We start from the raw sequence: 20,624 nt of genomic DNA, 5'->3' as shown, positions 1-20,624 counted from the left end.
TGAAGTCTAATCAGTAAGATATGAGTAATGGGGTCTCAGCTTCCTTCTTAATAAAGTCAGCATCTCTGGGACCTTCCCCAACAACAACCACCCCCTAGCCGGCCCGTTCTGGCATCTTCAAATAGTCCCTCCTCTTCTCGCGTCTTACTGCCCTCTCTCTCTCCATCGCTGTCTCTCTGGAGCACTCAGGATGTAGCAGCTGCTTGTTGCCTTTGATTTAGACTTGCCCTAGATATGCTCTCTAATGAGCTGAGTGCCCAATCAATAATTTACCTGAGTCTGAGTGAGAAGCAGGCTGATCAGTGCTGTTAAAAAAAGAGAACTGCAATCAGTGCTATTCACAAACTGTTTTTTGACTCATCCTTCCATTTTTCTCTTTCTCTCTTTTGCTATGTGCCATTGTTTGTGATACAAGAGGATAAACTTCTCTCTGATTTTTTTTCTTCCCAGTTCCTCCTGATGACCCTGTGATAATCGGAGCACCTGTGGTGAGCTTGCGTGCAGGGGACTCGCTAAACCTCACCTGCCATGCTGACAATGCCAAACCGGCCGCCTCCATCATCTGGATCCGTAACGGAGAGGTCCTGAACGGTGCGGCGTACACGAAGGTATGGCAGATCCCTGCCGCTGGCAGTTTTTGTTTCAACAAAACTAAATACAGAAACATGTTGGAACCATGGCCTGTGTTTCAAAATCACTTTTAGGCATCATATACAGTATGTGTTCAAATGTTCGATTGAATGCACCTAATGTTTGAAAATCTGTTTAATTTCAAATTGAATGTTCAAATTCACCTATTATGCCCAAAAAAAAATTGTGTTGTGAACATTTTGGACTCGGTTTAAAAGTGCATCTGATGCCCAAAAATGCTGTTTCAAAACATTTTGATTCAGTTCAAAAACACTGTTTTGAATGTTTCATTTCAAATTGAATGATCAATTTTGTATATAATGGCCAAAATTTGTATCTTGAACAATCGAATGCTCCTGTGATGCCCCAAAAAAGCTCTCTCAAAATTGTTGATTCAGTTCAAATGTGCACTTGATTCCCAATAGCTGTTTTGAATGTTTTTGAATCATTTCAAACAATCACATGATGCCCAAACCCACTTTATTGAGTGTTTCATTTTAAATTAAATAAACAAATGTGCTTATGTTGGCCAAATTTTTTTAATCTTAAATGTTTACATGTAATTTGAACATTTAAACACTCCTGTGACACCCCCCAAAAAAACGGTCTCAAATGTTTGATTCAAATCAAACATGCATATGGCGCCCAAAAACACTGTCATATCAAGTACACTGTATCGGGCATTTCATTTTAAACTGAATGATCAAATTAAATGAATTCAATTCAAGCATTTGATCACTTATATAAATGCCAAAAACACTCAAATTTTTTGAGAGATTTTAACATTGAAACATTTGGACATTGAAACATTTTGATCCATTTTGAATGTTCAAGTACTTCTATGATGCCCAAAATATGCTGTCTTGAGTGTTTCATTTCAAAGTTATATTCAGTTTGTGCATCTGATGCTCTAAAACGTTACCAAATGTTCAAACATGCAATTAATAGCCAGAAAACCTGTACCAAATGTTTCATTCCAAAGTGAATGATCAAGTCTATGATGAACATTCAAATGCGTCCTGTGATGGCATGAATGATTCGGTTTAGTTTAAATGTACAGGCACTTCTACAACACCCACACATGCTGTATAGGTGAACAGCCTGCTATAGGTTTTTGAGACAGCCTGTGTGTCTGACAGTACTTTTCTGCCTACAGTTGATACTTTTAATATCACATGTCAAAAAAAAGAGTCTCTTATGAAATCCTGCACTTCGCCTGACTGCGTGTCCTCGAAACGCTCAGCTCTGTCAAATTAATGACAAGTGAGGGCTAATTTTTAATTTAATCCTTGGGGCAAAGTGAAGCTGTAATGCAGTGCTTTAAATATGTCATAATGGAAAGACATTCCAGCACTCCATTATGAATGTGTTCCTCAGCAATTTGCTCAGTCGGTCGGCTTTAGGGAGGAAATTGAGAGAGAAGGAAATGTGTTTAAAGGGCCGCTCGTACTATGATTGGAGAGCGTAATCTGCTCATTTTGAATAAGCCGAACCCCTCAGCACCCACCGGAGAGAGTCCCTTCATTAATTAACCAGGTCTAATTTAGACACAAGCAAGCTAGACAGGTTACCTCTTTTTTTCCCAACAGAAGTACTGCTTTCAAATCTGTTCTACACTTGGGAGACTCTTTTAAATGCCTCTGAAATGATCAAGTGCCTCCATGAGACGGATAAAAACAAAGCTATTCACGTTTTGAAAGTCATTCCAGTGTAAACTGGATATTAGATAAGAGACAAATCGTTTTTTTTTTTATGAAAACAGGAGTCTTGTAAACCACTGATTCTTGAGTGCTGGGACAAAACAGCCTGCATAACGGAACAGAGAAATGTACAGAGGAATTATTTTGGATTAATCTGTTAAACATGTTCAGAGGTGCTGGTTCAACCTCCTGCTTCTTCCGTTTTCACAGTAAATGTGTGTTTTTCCCTGACGCAACTCAGTGTGTCAACACGATTAAGGATGAATTGAGATTACAGGATGGTTTCACACTGATTTTCAGCTTCATCTATTGAATTTTCACCACAGTCAGACAGAAAATCAACAGCATTGACAAAATAACCATAATGCATTTAATCACACTCACACAGTGCTTGTGCAGTTTTGTTATTTTAGTTGCTGCTAATAGAAACAAAACATAAGTGGAGATATCATTAATCTTTTATGGATATATTTCTATGTTTCTATTTTTCACAAGTTATACATTTTATATAGTTTGAAACGATTTATGGTCTGAGGACAGGTGTTTCTGAGAGAAGGGTAGTGAGTAATAATGTCATTTTATAATACTGATCAAATGAACAGCAGTTGAAATGTTGCATTTGTGTAAAGATCACTGTAGTGATGATCATCTCTGACAAGTGCCATAGTGGAAATGTTGCTGTTTTCGCATCTGATGGCAGGTAAACGGCTGAGAATGCTTTTTGTCTCGTCTCTCAAGATTCAGTGAAATATTCAAATGTCAGTATGTTGGATTTATGGGTTTAACTTGATTTTGGTCTAAAACTTTGATTTATAACTGAACACACTGAAAGTCTAATGACTGGAGAGCCTCGTCTCATCATAACACAATTACCTTTTAGAAAAATGTCAGATGATAAACGCACAAGAGATTTGAATTTTTCATATTTCTCCAGGAATCGAGCTCCGCTCTTTATTGGGTTATTTGATTAATTTTCAGAGAGAATCTCTTGTAGCTGCGAGGCAGACGGGTGTTTTAGATGAAGTCAATATCCTTCAAATATCTGTACCAATTTTTTAATAATCTTTCCTCAATAAACACGGTTCCTCTATAATAGCTTCAATACCAGAGCGCAAAAGTGCAGGTAATATCGCTGTGAATAAGCTGCTTTGTGACTGACATATGAAGTGTGTAACCTCTACGCCAATGTAATACTCTTGATACAGATTTCAGCACAAAGATAGTCTGATAGCAAAGCGAACATTTCCAGAATGCTATATCTGCCTTAAACACGTGCTGATTTGGTGCTCGAGACTCAAGGGTTGTTGGGTAGATGGTTTGTTCAGAGACCTCCAACAGAGAGGAGCTGATTGCAAGTTTGGAAGTCTGTCTTTGACCTACACTCAAGAGGAAGCATAAAGACAGACCATCTTGAGTTGTTTGGCTCATACTTTTTTCTTTTCATCTGTGCAAGTATGAAGCATCGTTGACCATCTGCGAAGTGCTGCCCCACGATACTTTAGTGCTCACAGTGTTTGTATTTTCATGCAGACGCTGTTGCGAGATGGCAGAAGAGAAAGCACGGTGAGCACGCTCCACGTCTCCGCCTCGAACATCGAGAGCGGCCAGCGGATCACCTGCCGTGCCTCCAACAAAGCGGCGCCCAACGGCAAGGAGGCCACGGTCACCATCGACATCCAACGTGAGTAAATCTTCCACCGACTGCGCTTCTGTTCAAACATAATTAGCGGCAGACAGACTCGAGCTCACGTTCCCCTTCCAAATCCTGCGACCTGCATTCTGTTCTGAGCGCTTCTTGTGTTTTCCTGTCTGTGTGGATAAATTATTCACATGTGAAAATCCGCTATGTGCTGTCCTATTTTCTTTATCCAAACAGCCGTTGTGTATGCATGCGATCTGATGTCTGAGCACATGTCGTACTTCGCTCCACAGACACACAAGGCTTGACACAATTTTTGTTTCTCCTTGTTTTTTGTTTTGGAGAAGAAATTGTAAAAGTGACAGTTTCTCTGCAGGCTGCATAGAGGGATGTTGCAACACTTTAAGCCGGTTATTGTAGACATAAATGCTAATTATGAGCTTTTTAAACATCGGAAGAATTGAGCAAGACCAGATCCTGCTTGTGTATACGGGCATTTTGCTTATTTTTTATTTATAGCAGCCATAAGCTCCGCTGTCAAAAGTGTATCTGAAAGCGCTAAAATGAAAGGCCTTAACTAATTCAGCGCGAAGATTAGCATTTGATGAAATATTTCTGACAATGTACGCATAGGGAACAAAGCCGGTCTTTCAGCTCTCTCAAGTGTTGAAAGATATTAACTCTGACTAATAAAGCAGAAAATATATCATATTGAAGGATCCACAAGTTCTGACAGCTCCTTTCTTCACGTCCGTAAAGTCTGTTTTTATTTATTTTTTGCCCAGAAGGAATGCGCCTCAGCACAATGGAGCTCAAATTCTGAATTGGAAGCGTAAAACGGAAAACGTTTGTCTGTGTGGGTTTTTTTCTTTGCTCCTCTGGACTCGGCCCAAATCATTTTGTCATGCAAAACAATAGAAGAGTTTTACTGTAAGCCTCTTTCCACCCTGAATTGCACAGACACCCCTGATTGGTCAGTTTCCATGATGTCGCTACCAGGAGAGCCAATGTAATGCTTTGTTTAATTAATCACGATTGGGGGAAGTCAAACCAGCCAGGTTTGAGATTATATCTACTTTTTACACTACCTGTTAAAAGATTGGAAAAATCTATATATTTTTTATGTTTTTGAAAGGAGTCTCTTATGCTCACCAGGGCTAATTTTGAGATAAAAATATAGTAAAAACAGTTTTCTTGTTAAATATTATTACAATTTAAAATAAATTCAGCCTCAAATAAATAGTTCACTTCAAAGTGAAAATTCTGTCATCATGTATTCAACCTCAAGTTGTTTAAAACCTGTATTAACTTTTTTCTTCTGCTGAACACAAAGGAAGATATTTTGAAGAATGTCAGTAACCAAACAGTTGATGGACCCCATTGAGTTCCATAGTAGGAAAACAATAATATGGAAATCAATGGGGTCCATCAACTGTTTGGTTACTGACATTCTTCAAAATATCTTCTTTTGTGTTCAGCAGAAGAACGAAATTCATAAAGGTTTGAAACAACTTTCAAGAATTTTCATTTTGTCGTGAACTATTCCTTTAAATTAATCTTAATTATTCCAAGCTTTTGACTAGTATAGTTTATGTGTAAGTCACTTAAATTGCCACAAACTGCTACTGTCAAGATTCATTTAGCTTACAATTCAGGGTGGCTCACTTGAACTTCCCTTTAGCCAGCTTTATCGTAATAATTACAGCGTGTCTAACCTGCGCCTGTGCGCTCTGTCGTTTGAGATGTGCCAGGTCTAACATGAGGAAGCAGTTCAGTGAAGCAGAGACCCCGCTGTAGGCCACACACTGAAAGAACATGTGCTGGGTAAATAAGTGATGACTGAGAGCAGAGAGGTGCTAGAACCTTTGGGCCACGGCAGCCCACAGGGACCTCGAACCGGCATCAGGGGCGTTTTCCTGATGCTTCATGTCTTCATTATTCAGAAAAGGCAGCTGTTAAGTGAGGTGCCATAATGGAAATGTGTTTTTTGGCAGACCTGGCAGTTTGAAGAGCTCACAAAATGTGTTCCACTATTCCCGGAGATTATTTACCGAAAACACTTTCATTATATGTCACATGCTGGTTTTTTCCATTTATCCTTCTCTGTAGGTAATTGCCCAAAAACAACAGTTATAAAACCTGCGGGTCTGATCAAATACGGCAACGTGACAGAGTTCCAAGAGTTCATCAGAGTAATGGGAGAATGTTTAGATTTCATTTCATCTGAAGTTTTGTGTTCCGCCTAAAGTGTACCGCTAATAAACAGCACTATCAGTGGGAACATGAGTCACTGGTGACCTAAATAAGCGTGTTGCTTTTCACTTATTACTGAGATACTCTGGCCCTTCTCTTCATATTAGACAGGAAACATTTGCTCGTAATCATTTATAAGCTCTTGGCTGTGAAAGCACTGGCCTATTTATCAGGGCTCCTGCTGAACCAGCTTCATCTGTCCTGACTCTCCTGTGAAACACAACAATTGCACTATGACCACTTGGGCTCTCCTTCTGACCAACAATGTTCTGGATCATGGGTCCACAAAACTCTTTTGTACTTCTATGCTGATGTCATGAAGATTTACAGTATGTCCCCCATAGAATGCTGCCCATATTGGATCCCAGGGTCCAGCTGATTGTTAATATGTAATAATAATATAAGATATTGAATCATATAATAATATATAATATCTATGTACTTCATTAATATGTAAGAAAAAAATAAATAAATAGGAACATACCGGTATATGTATTACATTCTTTATAAAATATGTATGATTATTAATTCAAATGAATCACAATCTATAGATTTTGTTATATTCTGCTGTATATAAATGAAAACATGTAATTTAAAGCACATTAATGGTAATGTAGTTCAATCAATGTACATAATAGTAATTTTGCAGGATTTCGAATCATTCACTGAAAAGTTAAAAGTTCTTTCAGTTAACAGAAATGCTCTCAGGTTTTAGGTGGACTAAACGTGCAGACCGAACTCTTTATGACACCGGCTGTACCAGCATTAAACCAGAATAAACTAACCGGGTCCTTTTTGGAAATTCATAGTGGTTTTAGTCGGTCTGTTCAGCTGGGATATATGTGCATTTGTTTAATCAGTTCGGCCCTGAGCAGATGGTCGTCCAATGTGCCAGAGTTAAGGGCTCGTATCGCTCTTCATTGATATGGGTGCTACTTTTTAATTAGTCTGACACCCTCCTAGACTTCCATTCTAGATGCCATTGATTATTTCCATGGAAGCGGACATTTAAAAAAAAGACTTGATGATGGCGAGTAATGGAAAGTTTCTTGGTGGTTCCTCTTCGCACAGCACAATTTCGATAAGGATCTCTGGACTCAACCAATCTTCATTGGCTAGATACACAAATTAATCTGCGACGTGTTGACATTCACATCTCCAACACTCCTCCTTTCATTCACATGTTCTCACTTTAAAGGTCATCAGTGCCTCTGAACCACATACAGTAATTAAAACTTCCCCATTAAACAACACGTTTCATATTTCATAAAAGGTTCTCAAAGCTCGTAGCCCACATCAATCTGCGTGCACACTTCACTTGAGCCCCTTTTTGGATTTTCTCCCTCTTACGACTCAAAGGAGATTTGGCTTTATTGTAAAGGCGGCTAATATTCTTCACAGCGAGTGCCACCGATAACGCCATCTCATCTGACCCTTTGCTTAAACGTGGCGTGAAGATCTTCGGCGCCGTTAGCTTGTGGGCCTCTGCGTAGCGGTTCGTTTAAGAATTAGCACCCAGGAGAATGTCTCTCCGCTTCTCAAAGTAATTGCCTTGTAAATAAGAGCGGGATTGAAACAATGCTGTTTGTTAGGAATAATTAATGACCACATGCGCACATGGAGATGCGTCTGGAGGCCTCTCGTGAGCTCCTGTCGGGCGAACGCACTCACTCCACACAAAGGAAACTGACAAGAGGTGCTTCATCAAGCTCAAGGAAACACTCACTCGCATCCCCCCTTGAGTCCTCCATCCAAAATAGATGCATGCCTCTATGTTTAGAGGACATGGCGGTTTTCGGATGTATATTTACATGCAATACTTTTCAATTTTTTCGGAAAACTGGAAATCTCCCTAAATCCCAATGTCACCACAATCCAGTGCAAACTTCATTTAAAATGAATGATCACAAATCAGTGTTGATTCTGTACCATCTGAGGGCCTGGTATGTTTTCATAGCTGCCCATGCGGCTTAATGGACTACTTCCACTGAGCCTGGTGGTGGCATAGTTCCGTTTTCAAACATTGCGGCTCGCTAGATTCTTGTTAATGTATGTTTTGTGCTGTTAAGTTAAAGTGAAGTTAAAGTGAGTGTCAGCAAGAAGATTTAACAATCCAGACTGCAATGTTGCAGTGCAAGGCCTGATGAATAAGATCAGAACAAACTTTTATTTATTTGTATTAAATATTTGTATTGAGTATTGTATTTTAATCACTATACTGTCATTTTTCATTGACAGTTATTTCACTAAATGTAAATTACATGTTAATGCCAGCATTCCTAATATTCTAAGTAGTAGTGCTGTCAGTGTAATTAAATATTTTTAATATGGGTACATTTATTAAAGCGCATATCAGATTCAGTCAAGTCAAGTCATCTTCATTTATATAGCGCTTTTAACAATGTAGATAGTTTCAGAGATAAACGTATAATTTAAGGGAACAGATTGTTTTGGCTTTATAGCGGTTCTTGAATAATGTTATTTTCCAGCTAAAGTTAGTTTTGATTGATTCACTTCCGTCGAAAGGATAAATGTTATTAAATTAGGGGCCTCTAAGATAAAATTCAACTATTTAAAAAGACTTGAAGAGCACCAACACATGCAAAACCTCTTCATCAGTCAAATCCATTTATAAATAGAAATGCAACAGGTGCACTATGAAACATTTGTGTAAAAACAATTTTTACTAGGAAACTGCTAATAATTTCACAATTTATTAGAATGAAGCGATCACATCGTTATCTACATAGTGCAGCTGATTGGTTGCTGTGGCATCAGCAGCCAATGAGCAAGCTTCAAATACTTGGCATTGTTTGCCGTTAGCAGTCTGCAGCACGCTTTCAGAAACCCTTCTCCTTCCCCAGCTCCACCTGTATAGATCAATTATTTCATGTATGTTATACGGTATGTACAGCAGCATGTCTGTGAATGTATTGGCAGTATAAGTATATGTACTTACTCTGCAGCAGCAGCAAAAATCAATAGCAGCAGCGTAGCAGATTTATTCCATCAAGACCAAATACATTAACATTGCTGTATCTATTACCATGCCAAACTCTCCAAGAGCTGTCATGATAGAAATATATTTATAAGAACATTTCAGCTGGTTTAATGGATAATTCATAGTTAAAATCAACTGACAGCCCTGAAAAGTAGTAATAATCTGCATTCTATGAATGTAGACTGAATTCTGTTACCGGAGTCGTAATAAGTTGAAGGTGGAAGAAGTTGTGCAAGTAGTCCATTTGACGCTTGCTAACCGCTTACAGTCACTGTATCGCTGTTATTGTTTCTCTAATATGTTCGAATACACCGCTATTTCGTTTCGACGCTTTTCAAAAAGCCTTCAGGTTAGTTTTAAATGACTAGTCCCGCGCCATAAGGCATTATGAATGAAACATCTGTCCTTGGTACAAATACGTTGGGTGAGTGACGGGTGCAGACTGCTAATGAGAAATCAGACCCAGCGCTGTGTCTGGGCTTTCCAGAGGCCTCTAATCACATTCAGACCTGTGGGAGGTGACAGATCCGTCCACTGTGCTTTGACAGGACTGGGGCAGATTGTAGGAGCTTTTCTCATATTAAAGTTTCAGGATTTTGGGTGGAGAAACAGCAGGAGGAACCACTGCTGTCTGGAATTGCTGTGATTTGTCGGTATGTTGCTGATGTTTCTACCGCTGGCCTAGTTAATGTCCAACATGCCCTGTGTCCAAACAAACACACGGCACAATCATGCTTTCACAGACACTTCTTCAGCTCTGAACGTGTCAGCGCCTGTCTGTCCGCTGTCACTTCCTGTCTCACATCTGCTGTCAGTCCTGTCTGACTGTTTGGGTTTGGCTGTGTGTAATTGGAAAGGAGGGAACAAAAGCAAACTGTATAAGATTACCTTGATCCAACCTATACATTTCATACACATTTTTAAACTTTCTTTTGTTTTAATTGAAACTGCCATTTTTTTTTTTTACGAGAATTCCAGCGCTGCATTAAACTCAAATAAACAAAATGTAATTGTCTTCTGAAACGGCTCGATAAAAAGTCTGGGGTTAAATATCGCTTTTGCTTAATGTGAATTTGGCCGCTGTTTGTTTAATTTGTGTAATCAATCTATTTGTTAATTTTGCCAAAAACTCTCTTTAATCATGCTCATTTTAAAAGTTGTTTAAATTCTAATTCAGCTGTTAGAAGGCGAGTTAAGGCGGCAATTAATCTTAATGCAAAGTAGCTCTCATTACTGGGGAAAAAGAATAATCAAGCCGTTCCCACTTTTTAGAGTATTTTTAGTTAGTTCTTTAATCCGCAATTAATCTTTCTGACGAGTGTTTATTAATGAGCGTTTTGAGACATTCTGTGGGAAGATGAAGTTGACCGGCCCTCTCTGCTCCTCCAGATTTCCCACTGGTGAACCTCTCTGTGGAACCGCAGCCTGTTCTGGAAGGCAATCTGGTCAAGTTCCATTGTGCTGCTAAAGCGAATCCCCCTGTCACTCATTACAGGTGAGAGCTCGCACTCACACACACTCCGACTCAAATACTGGTTTTATGTCCCAGTATCTCCTACTTTTACTCTCCTGATGTTTTTGTTATTGTGCACAATATGTCTTCGCAGAAAAACCACATGAATTTCTCATGCGAACACGTTCATCTCATATGTGTGTGAAGCAGCATGATAAATGAATGTTTTTGTTTCAACACGTGATCATTTGAAAATAGCATTTGAGACGCACTGTGTAAAATTGAGAGCTTGCGTGAAATGTTCCAAAACCACACAAAATCATATGCGAATCTAGTAATTTTAAATAATTTTTTCTGTATACTTTGACAATACTTAATAGCATAAAAGTAGAGTAGCCAATGGCCGCAGTGCAAGTTTTAAAGTTTTTTTTTGTGTGTGCTGGTTGTGACATCACAGCGTTTTGAAGGCTTAGCTCATAAATATTATTTAATTGATGATTGATATGATCTTTAAAATGGTAGATATGCACTACTGTTCAAAACTATGGGATCTGTAAGATTGTTTTTAAAAGAAATTAATACTTTTATTCAGCAAGGATACATCAGATTGATCAAAAGCGACAGTAAAGACATGCATAATGTAACAAAAGATTTCTATTTGAAATAAATGCTCTCTATTTTAATCTAAGAATACTGAAAAATGTATCAGGGTTTCCACAAAAATGTTAAGCAGCACATTGATAATAAGAAATATAGTTATTTGTTGGAGAGTATTTGTTCATTTCAAAGCCAAATCTAAAATAAAGTAACATATAGTTATCTTAAATATATTTTTATATAAGTCAAATTAACATTTCATGCGTTTTTAATCATTTCATCCTTAAATCTGCCACTGTATTAGTAGTAATCTGTTGGTCAGGAACACATTTGTTTGCATTTTGTTGATTTCACTGGAACATCTTCATCATATATAGAGAGAGACAGTGTCACACCTAACATATTTTTAATCAGTGTGAAGCTTGAGATGGTCTCACCTTCTGCCCCATAAGAGTTTCATGCATTATTCATTCCGGAGAGGTCTAAAGGAGCACAGACCGACACACACACACCAGACACTTGTGCCTCTGCCCTCAGCCAGCTGGACAAAGGATCTCTCAAAAAGCTCAGAGGACACTGTGTGTCTCCTGTCCCTTGACCCACTGCAGCAGGCTTCAAATGTGCGCTGTGCCACAGACCGAACCCTCGGCCAAATGTAATGTCATGAAATCATCAATCAAGCACGGGGAAACTTCCACACGGAGACTGGCTTCTTGGAGAAACACAGCATTTGAATTCACACTGCAGGAACACAGAAGCCCAACTAATTACGAAGAAAGTCATTACTGATTGCGGGAGATTTCCTGTGGGCATTACACCGTTCCTCTGAGAGGATTAGAGCTGCCTCACTAGAAAGAGGAAGGATTATTTTCACTAGCCAATATTTTATTCATGTTCATTTTGTTTACATAAATATGGAAATTAATTTAACTTTGTTTTGTTTTGTTTTTTTGTAAGACAAAATGTAGCATTGCTTATTGGAGGCGTCCGGTCCAGCCGCTCGCAGAAATAAAACCCATCACTGTCCTCCTGTGGCATTTGAAATGAGATTAGTGAAGCTGTAAATTAATTAGCAAAAATAAAGCCTTTATGTTCGGCGGTCATGATGGCCGTTTAAGACCTTGAGTATTTTTCATTCGTGGCTTTTCATAATTTCGTAGAGCAATATTATGGCTAATGGAATCCGGCGTGCTGTGATCTCACAGCTCCACTAGTGTTCGACTGAAATTGATTTTCCAATGGCGGATGTCAATTGCATGGTGGGGTGCAAAAGTTTGAGTCTACTGATGAAAATGATTTTATTCAGCATTTTTATGTTTTTGTTGTTGTTGTTGTTGTTGTTTTTGCTTTAGTTACATCAGCCCTCAAACTGACATGAACTCCACAAAACCTAATGTCATGCTCCCCAGCATTGTTTAAGAACATCTTGGAAGATCCAATGGACAAAATAACCTATTACTGTTTGTAAAAAAAAAAATATATATACATTTATTTTATAATCTTTAGAGATTAATTAACATTCTTTCTGCATGTTATATTGTTATGCCAGTAGGTTGCTGTTTTAAATAGTGAGTCATTCACTCATTAAGTATATGAAAATTCTCTCAACTATGATTCTTCCAAACACTGATTCACTCAGAAACGAAACAATCGAGTGAATCATTGAAACATTACCTCAAATTTGTTCAAAACACTGATTCATTCAGAAATGCTACTCCTTAATTCTCTTGTGGCTTAGTTTACAGTCACCATGTCTACACCAAACACGACAGTTGTCAGTTATCAGATTACTGTAAATGGCCGTGTCACACCGTGCCGCTCCACATCCGGTGTAGATGGCATCACTGATTATAATGGGTTTTATTTGCTTATGTTGCTTTTTCCGTTGGTGGAGCAAGAATAGGAAAAGGAAAAATTAATAATATAGCAAAAAATTAACTTTTCACATTCGCAATTGTGCTGCTGGTCTGAATATTGGAAACAACCGCTCTGTATTGCTTAAGCATCCCTACATATCTACAAATAGCTGTGAGCACTGTGAACTGTGTTTATGATTCCAGTAAGCTGGACTGTATGGAGAAAAGCACTGCATTGTCCCAGGAAGCAGTGTGATGTAGTGCGCGTGAAATTCACAGTGACAGTGAAATCGCATAGAGACTTCTACTCTTTCTTTTCCAAGGATGTGGCCTTTCATTTATCCTAAACCTAGACCTCGCTCCACCAAAATAACACCTTCAAATGTGAAGCCATCATGGAGAGTTCAATAAAAGCCACTGCACTCAAAAAATAAGCCATAAGAAAAGAGTAAAAGAGAACGCATCTCCTAATTCTGCCAGTGAATGTTGATTTTCTTCTTGAACTCTAATGCCGGGTTCAGACTACACGATATCAGCGCGATTCCACGACATAGTGAAAAAAGATAAATGCTGGCGAACGATAGTGAAGGAACGTCAGCAACTCGGTGAATACTGAAATTAGCATTAGGCTTGTGCAACTATTAGTTTACGCTCTGTGAAGTCAGTCGCTAGTTCTGCCTTTTCGATCACGCACATCGCTAAAGGCGGCTAGCGATGATTGGTCGGGAAGCAACGTGTAGTGACATGTTTTTTGTCCACAACACGAAAAGAATTTAGGAGTCAAAATCGCATAATCTGACACAGTGACAATCGTAAATATATCATGCAGTCTGAATCGGCATAAGAGCAGAAAAGTGGGACGCTAATGGATGGAATCAGACACGTCGGTTTTCTGCCTGTGAATAAAGTGTGTGCTTCATGTCCCTCCAGGGGCTTTCTGTCAGCGCTGGTGTTGGCGGCTTTGTTCTAGCGTAGGTGATTTGTCTTGTCTTATCCTCATTTGTCACCTCTGAAGTGTCTAATGGAAGACGCTCTGTTGGGCGTGTCGACCATTTGATGTGAACATGTGGCTTTGCTGCTTGGCATCGGTCGGCATCAGCGTCCACGTGGCTGATTGCTTGTTTTGGCGGAGACGGTTCGTACCACCCAGTGTTTTAATTAGAAATGCAGCAGATCACAGACAGCCCTCCTGCAGCATCTTAAAAAACAAACAATTTTGTTTTCCACGGGTGTTGTATCGTCTTACACCTTCAGAGTTTTTTTTATTTATTCTAGGTTTTGTATGTATACGGTTGCTGTTGAATTATGTAAAGAGAGATGGATGTAGCAGCAGACACATGGGTTTGATCTGTGTATTTTGAAGGTTTGAGAGAGCACGATTTGTCTTTCTGGCTGAGGCTGGACATCTTTTTCTGATGTTTTATTTGTGGTTACGTTACTGTTTTATTCTCATGTCCTTTTCCGAGATAAAGTTGTCACAGCTCTGTATAACACAATGTTTTCATCTTTGAAAATGTCAAGACGCAGCCCTCGTCTGAGCCAATGAAAGTGTCTCCCTGGCAGGAGGACGCTGTAATTTCTCAGACTGCTCTGGGTCTTGATTAAATTAAAGTAAGACAGTTAATCACTTAAATGTCAAAGATCCATGGAAATTGTTTGCAGCATTTTTCCTATTTTAGCAACAAATACGGGATTAAAATAATTTCATAAACAGCTTACGCTGAATATTGGCACCACTGGAATTGATGAAATTGAATTCTCCTAACAGGATGTAATAAGCCTTTTCCGGTGTTCGTTTGAATCCATGATGAGATGGCAGAGACCTGCTGTGATCCATAGTATCTTCATTTTAGACTCTTTTCGCAGTTAATCAATTGCCCCTGGATTAGCTACACGTTTACATTGGAACGAAATGGATATCTGTCCATCGCTGTGGATAAAACATTTCTCTTGGCCTCTTTATTCCTCTTCAATTCTCATCATATTTTGAGCTGGCCAGAGTGTTTCCAGCTGAGATTGGCAGGTGAAGCCATCAGTCCAGTCCTGTGTGTGGATCTCTCTCATGTGTGTGAGTTCACATGGAGGCTGCCGTACCCAAAGGAACACAGAGGAAACTTTGAAAGTTTGTTTTGGAGCCGTGGCCTATAGGGGTTCAGCAGTCACATACACATTGAGCCATGGTGTATATGCTGGCAATGTGAGTTTGAGTCTCAGTTCCATCAAAGTGCCCATAGAGCTGCCGTAGAGAGAGCAGATGGACAAATGAGTGAGGGGCATTCACAAAGGACGCTTAGGTGAAGCGCAGTGACTACTAAACTATTAAAACTAGTTTTAATTTGACATGTCATTTTAAGAACAAATCACTCATTGCATGAGACTCAGGCCCTGTTTACACCTGCTATTAAGATGTGTTTTGGTAGATCGGATCACAAGTAGACGAGGAAGACCATCCCGTTTACACCTGGTGTTTTAATCTGTCTCTTTTGTCCACTTTCAGCCGCTTCTGTCCAGATTCGAGGGGAGGATATATGAGTGGGTAAATGTATGGGTTTTACAGATCTTTCGATCTAATGGACAAAAACAAGCTTGCTCAATTTACATATGAATGCACCCGGAGACGAAGTAAAAACATACAGGGAGCATCATCTTTCGTTTCTGCTCAGACAGCCGCAAGGCCACGCCAAACACTGTAATTGCATGTTTGTTAGAAGTCAGGTATGGTGAGAGAACGTCATGCTTGGTTTGTTTTTTCGTCTTCGAACCAAACTTGGGTCTTCGGCCAAAACAAAACAAAAAAATCCCGTCTGGCTAGTGCGTGGGAACATCACAACTGTTCAAAAGTTTGCAGTCAGTAAGATTTGTTTTTGTTAGAGAAACTAATTCTTTTATTCAGCAAGGACACAATAAATTAATAAAAAATGACAGGATTTTATGTTGCAAAATATTTATTTTTCAAATAAATGCTCAACTCCTCAAAGAATTCTGAAAAAAAAAAAAGAATAATAGCATTCTCAAGACAAGGTCAAGGCATTTCAATGCAAAGAGGTGTTTATAAAAGGCTGTTGTCGGCCATAGCCCATGCCTGACACCCGACTTATTCAGAGAACCACACTTGATCCAGCGGGGGTACTCTTCTGCTCCCCTTCTCCCAGCTCCCTCTCACCACAACGCAGGGGGCAGAGCCTCCCCATACTCAACTTGAACATTTAACCAGAATCAGTCAAATATGTATTGCTAAGTGTGCTTGCACACACAAGGATTTTTTTAGTACTAACCAGGCTCAACCCTGCTTGGCTTCAGTAGGAAAACAGTCTTGGGCTACAGGGTGATATGGCTGCTGGGCTCTCTATATTTTACATTAAGAGAGGGCTAGAGAGGCATCTGTTCAAGAGGGAGATAGCCTGTGGGAAGAGGTCGCTCCTGTGCCTGGATGTTCTAGTGAGGGGGGGCAGGGGAGCACCAATAATCCCTTCTGCAATCCGGACTGTTCGTTGTAGTATTGTAGGTGAAGGAATTACAAACTCTGTTTGGGCCTTTTTCACAGTGGAGTCAATGGAAGTGTCCCACTGCAGGTGTTGAGAGATGGTAGAGCTCAGGAACCTGAATGACTCCACTGCTGCCAAAGTGCTGTTCATGATGGTGAGTGGGGGTTCTCCACAATCCACAATCTTCTCCTCTGTTTTGAGCATGTTAAGGCTGTTATGACTGCACCAGACAGCCTGCGGCTCAACCTCTTATCTAGAGGAACCTAGTATGCAGACTCATCACTGTCCTGGATGAGGCCGATGACTGTGGTAACGGTTTAATAACAGTTCCTCAATGCCAAATGAATAAAGTCCAACGTTAAAATTAAACACATTCTTACAACAACAGACACACCATTTTGAACACGTTACAGTATCATGGTTTGCAGAAGCATATTGTTGCACTGTTGAAAAATGCAGATTTGCTATCACTGGAATAACATTTTACAAATGACATTTAAAAATTCATTCAAATATAAAACAGTTATTTTAAGTTATAATATTTCACAATATCACTGTTTTTTCTGTATTTTTGATCAGGTAATGCTGCCTCGGTTTAGTAAAAGAGACGTCTTTCAAAAGCATTAAAAATTTTAAAGACCTCAAACGTAAATACCTTTTAAAATACATGTTACTTGTTGTACATTAATTGTTGATAAGACATTCTCATGTTAATAAAGATTTGCTATTGGCACTTAATTTGTTTAAATGTTGCAAAAACATAGCAAAAAAAAAAAAATTGTCAATTTGTTCTGTCCAGCAGAAAAAGGGATTGCTGAGCTTTGTCACTGCCAATAAAAGTGATGAAAATGCCAAACATAAAATAAAGCAGAGAGTTGTGTTGAATGCATTCATTATATCAAATTCTTTTTTATTTCTGTAACACTGTCCACTTTTACTTCCGAGATGCAAACAAAAGTCCATCTTGATGTGCTTGATCTTCCCATCTGAACCAAAGCAGTAGCGTTCGCCTGCGTTGTCTGTGGTTTCTCGCTTCCCTCTTTATATTTCACTATAATGACTACAGCATCAAAGGGTGCCAATGACAGAGGCAGCATCTAAAAACCTCTTAATGTGTGCCTGTTATTCTTCCGCCAAAGAAGACACGGCCTGCCGACAGCATGAAAATGAAAAGGCACCAAAAAAAACTAAAAACATGCAGTGTCCTGAAAATTACATTAGACACTCTGCTTTTGTTGTTTCAGTACACCATGCAAATATGACATGATCTCAGTCATTTGCCTGTGAAAAAATACCTTTCTTACCGCCTTTGATCTTTCGAGCAGATCTGGGAAAAACCTTGGCAGCGTCCATCAGGGTTGTTCATTTCTTGCTTTGTGTGTGTCTCTGGTGGATAATTAGATGGGCGAAGGGGGGAAACATGATCACGGATGCGACGGGAGACACTTATGAGGTGCTGGTCGATCATTCCTTCTTCACTGAGCCAGTGTCCTGTGAGGTCACCAATGCCCTGGGCAGCACCAACATCAGTCGCAATGTGGATGTTTACTGTGAGTTTAACAGCATACCTACTGTGTATAATATGTTTCTTTTCATTTTATATCTTAAAGGATTGGTTTATTCAAAAACGATTTATGATTTCATATTTTATTCATATAATTTATTTTATGTCCTTTCAAACCTACATGACTTCTCTGAATGTATGTTCTTTTGCATATAGTAATTAGTTTTTGTTTTGTAGTCGGCCCTCGTCTGGCTGCGGATCCCCAGAGCCTCCAGGTGGACCGGGGTTCTGATGCCGTGTTCAGTTGCGCTTGGATTGGAAACCCTTCGCTCACCATCGTCTGGATGAAAAGGGGCCATGGAGTCGTACGTACTTTCCTCTGCACTGCTCAGAAAATGTATCTATGTATCTGTGAATCTATAATTATAGACCTATTAATATTTTGAATTGGCTTTTATTTTTTATAATTTCCATGTTTACAGTACACAATTCTAACCTCCCCAACTCAAAATTTTCTAGTGACTGGTCACATCTAAATTTTTCAATTGGCCCTAACGAAATTCAGCTAATTGATTAAATTAAATTAGATTTTTTTACTTTTTATTATATATGTTTTTATTATTCCCAGTTAGTAATCTTAGTTCTTTGACTTTTTTAAACGCATTTCAGTTAATTGCCACAGCAACATTTGTACTTTTCAATCCAATATTAAGATTTTATTTAAGCTTCACTCCAATTACCAACAATGTACAGTACTTAGATTTATTTTTATTTTTAGTTAACAATAAAAACCCTGTTTAAAAAGCTCATAATTTTTTATTTTTTTTATATATATATAATTTTTTCAATGGCGCACAACCCTGACTTATGGAGTTTTATTTAATTCTCCATCTGGATGTGATGAATTAAAATGACATACATGTGACGGAACAGTTTTCAAGGGCTAATGGACCCTCAGTAGTGCACATTGTGTTTGTTTGGGTCGTCATCTGTTAGGATCTCACAACTGATGTTGAGATGAAGTCAAAACTCAAGCAAGAGGCTGTATTTGTGACTACAGTGATGATTAATTATAGAAGCAGTTCTGCTTCATGTATTTGCTTCAGAAAACTTTTTAATGATATCTACGAAGTTGCTCAGACTGTGGCGTTGTGTTTTTTCTCTCTCAAACATCTGTTACCTTGCAGGTGCTAAGTAATGAGAACACCTTGACACTGAAGGCAGTGAGACAGGAGGACGCTGGGAAATACGTATGTCGTGCTGTGGTGCCGCGAGTGGGAGTGGGAGAGAAGGAGGTCATGCTTACTGTCAATGGTAAATACTTTAAACGCTTTGTATATATGCAGTCTGTCGGCCTGATCAGGACCCTTCAGCAGATTCTCATTTGCTTCGGGTTTTGATTGCTTTGACTCACAAGAGCTGGAAGAGCCTCTCAAATGTAGGATCAGGCCACATTTCGCTCGGGGTAAAAGGGATGTTTTCTACACTGTTTAGCTTTGCAATAACAGAGACATGCTCTATGACCCTCAGAGATATGGGCGCTGTAATCAGGAGAGATGATCTTGAACTGCTCTCATCATTTCTTCACACTCGTCAATAGATGACAGACCCGGGGCACATGAGGCCGAGTGATTTGCTTAAAGGACTCTACCAGGTTTCTGAATCAATATGGGCATATTGATTTACCCACACTTCAAGAAGTGTCTTTCCCTAAAATGTAATCAACAACAAAAAAAAAGTCACAGGCCATTCTTGGGATCTCAAATAATACCAGCACCAGCAAAGACTATATACATATATGTGTTTTGGTTGTTTTGCTTTGTCTTGCTGTAGGCGTAATTTTATTGGTTATTCTCTCTCTAGAGTAGCTCATGAAAAAAATGTTATGGAGCTTTGTATGCTTTATCCATTTGTTTTGATGGAAACTTTGAAGTCCTCAGGGCTTTGCAATAACACCGGCCTGCTCCTGTGAGGCAATAAGCCTGTTCAACGCTCTATGAATTCTTAATCTTTTATGTTTTTCCTCTTGTGGTGTTACAGGGTTGAGGTCTGGGTCTGGTCGGCGTGTGTGACTGTAGACCTCCTTGAGTCCTTTATATATCTCCTCTAATCCAGTCTAATCCAGGAATTATTCAATCAAAAATTGAAAATTCTGCCATCGTTTTTGTCGTTCCAAACCTGTATTACTTTGTATCTTCTTGTGAAATGCAAAAAGAGATATTTTGAAGGATGTTAAGCTCCAAAAATGACAAAAAAGCAACATAAAAGTGCCATAAAAGTAGTCCGTTTGACTTGCGCACTGAATTGTAAGTCTTCTGAAGCCTTTGTGTAAGGAACAGACCAAAATTTAAAGGAATAGTTGACTTAAAAATAAAAATTCTGTCATAATTTACTCACCCTCAAGTTGTTTCAAACTTGCATGAATTTCTTTCTTCTGCTAAACACAAGGGAAGATATTTTGAAGTACCCCATTGACATCAACTGTTTCGTTACCGACATTCAGAGA

The 20,624-nt window shown here is 39.0% G+C and overlaps 2 protein-coding genes across 8 annotated transcripts in view; both read left to right on the top strand.

Annotated features, from left to right (window-relative positions):
* Nucleotides 1-20,624, top strand: part of smfn (small fragment nuclease) — a 200,105-nt gene that overhangs the window by 138,985 nt on the left and 40,496 nt on the right. The gene's annotated exons all lie outside the window — the stretch shown is intronic.
* The window catches only part of kirrel3a (kirre like nephrin family adhesion molecule 3a), a 157,872-nt gene that overhangs the window by 120,945 nt on the left and 16,303 nt on the right, over nt 1-20,624 (top strand). For all 7 annotated transcript variants that reach the window (XM_079598955.1, XM_079598953.1, XM_079598952.1 and 4 more), the window contains 6 exons: nt 451-608; nt 3,861-4,011; nt 10,613-10,718; nt 18,016-18,164; nt 18,356-18,483; nt 19,306-19,432. In XM_079598955.1, coding sequence (XP_079455081.1) covers nt 451-608; nt 3,861-4,011; nt 10,613-10,718; nt 18,016-18,164; nt 18,356-18,483; nt 19,306-19,432 — 819 coding nt within the window. The remainder of the gene's footprint in view (nt 1-450; nt 609-3,860; nt 4,012-10,612; nt 10,719-18,015; nt 18,165-18,355; nt 18,484-19,305; nt 19,433-20,624) is intronic.

The sequence above is a fragment of the Phoxinus phoxinus genome, assembly GCF_949152265.1.
Source record: "Phoxinus phoxinus genome assembly, chromosome: 23".
Taxonomy (NCBI): Eukaryota; Metazoa; Chordata; class Actinopteri; order Cypriniformes; family Leuciscidae; genus Phoxinus; species Phoxinus phoxinus.
The sequence above is the reverse complement of the archived record's forward strand: the minus strand, read 5'-3'. Positions and strand labels throughout refer to the sequence as shown.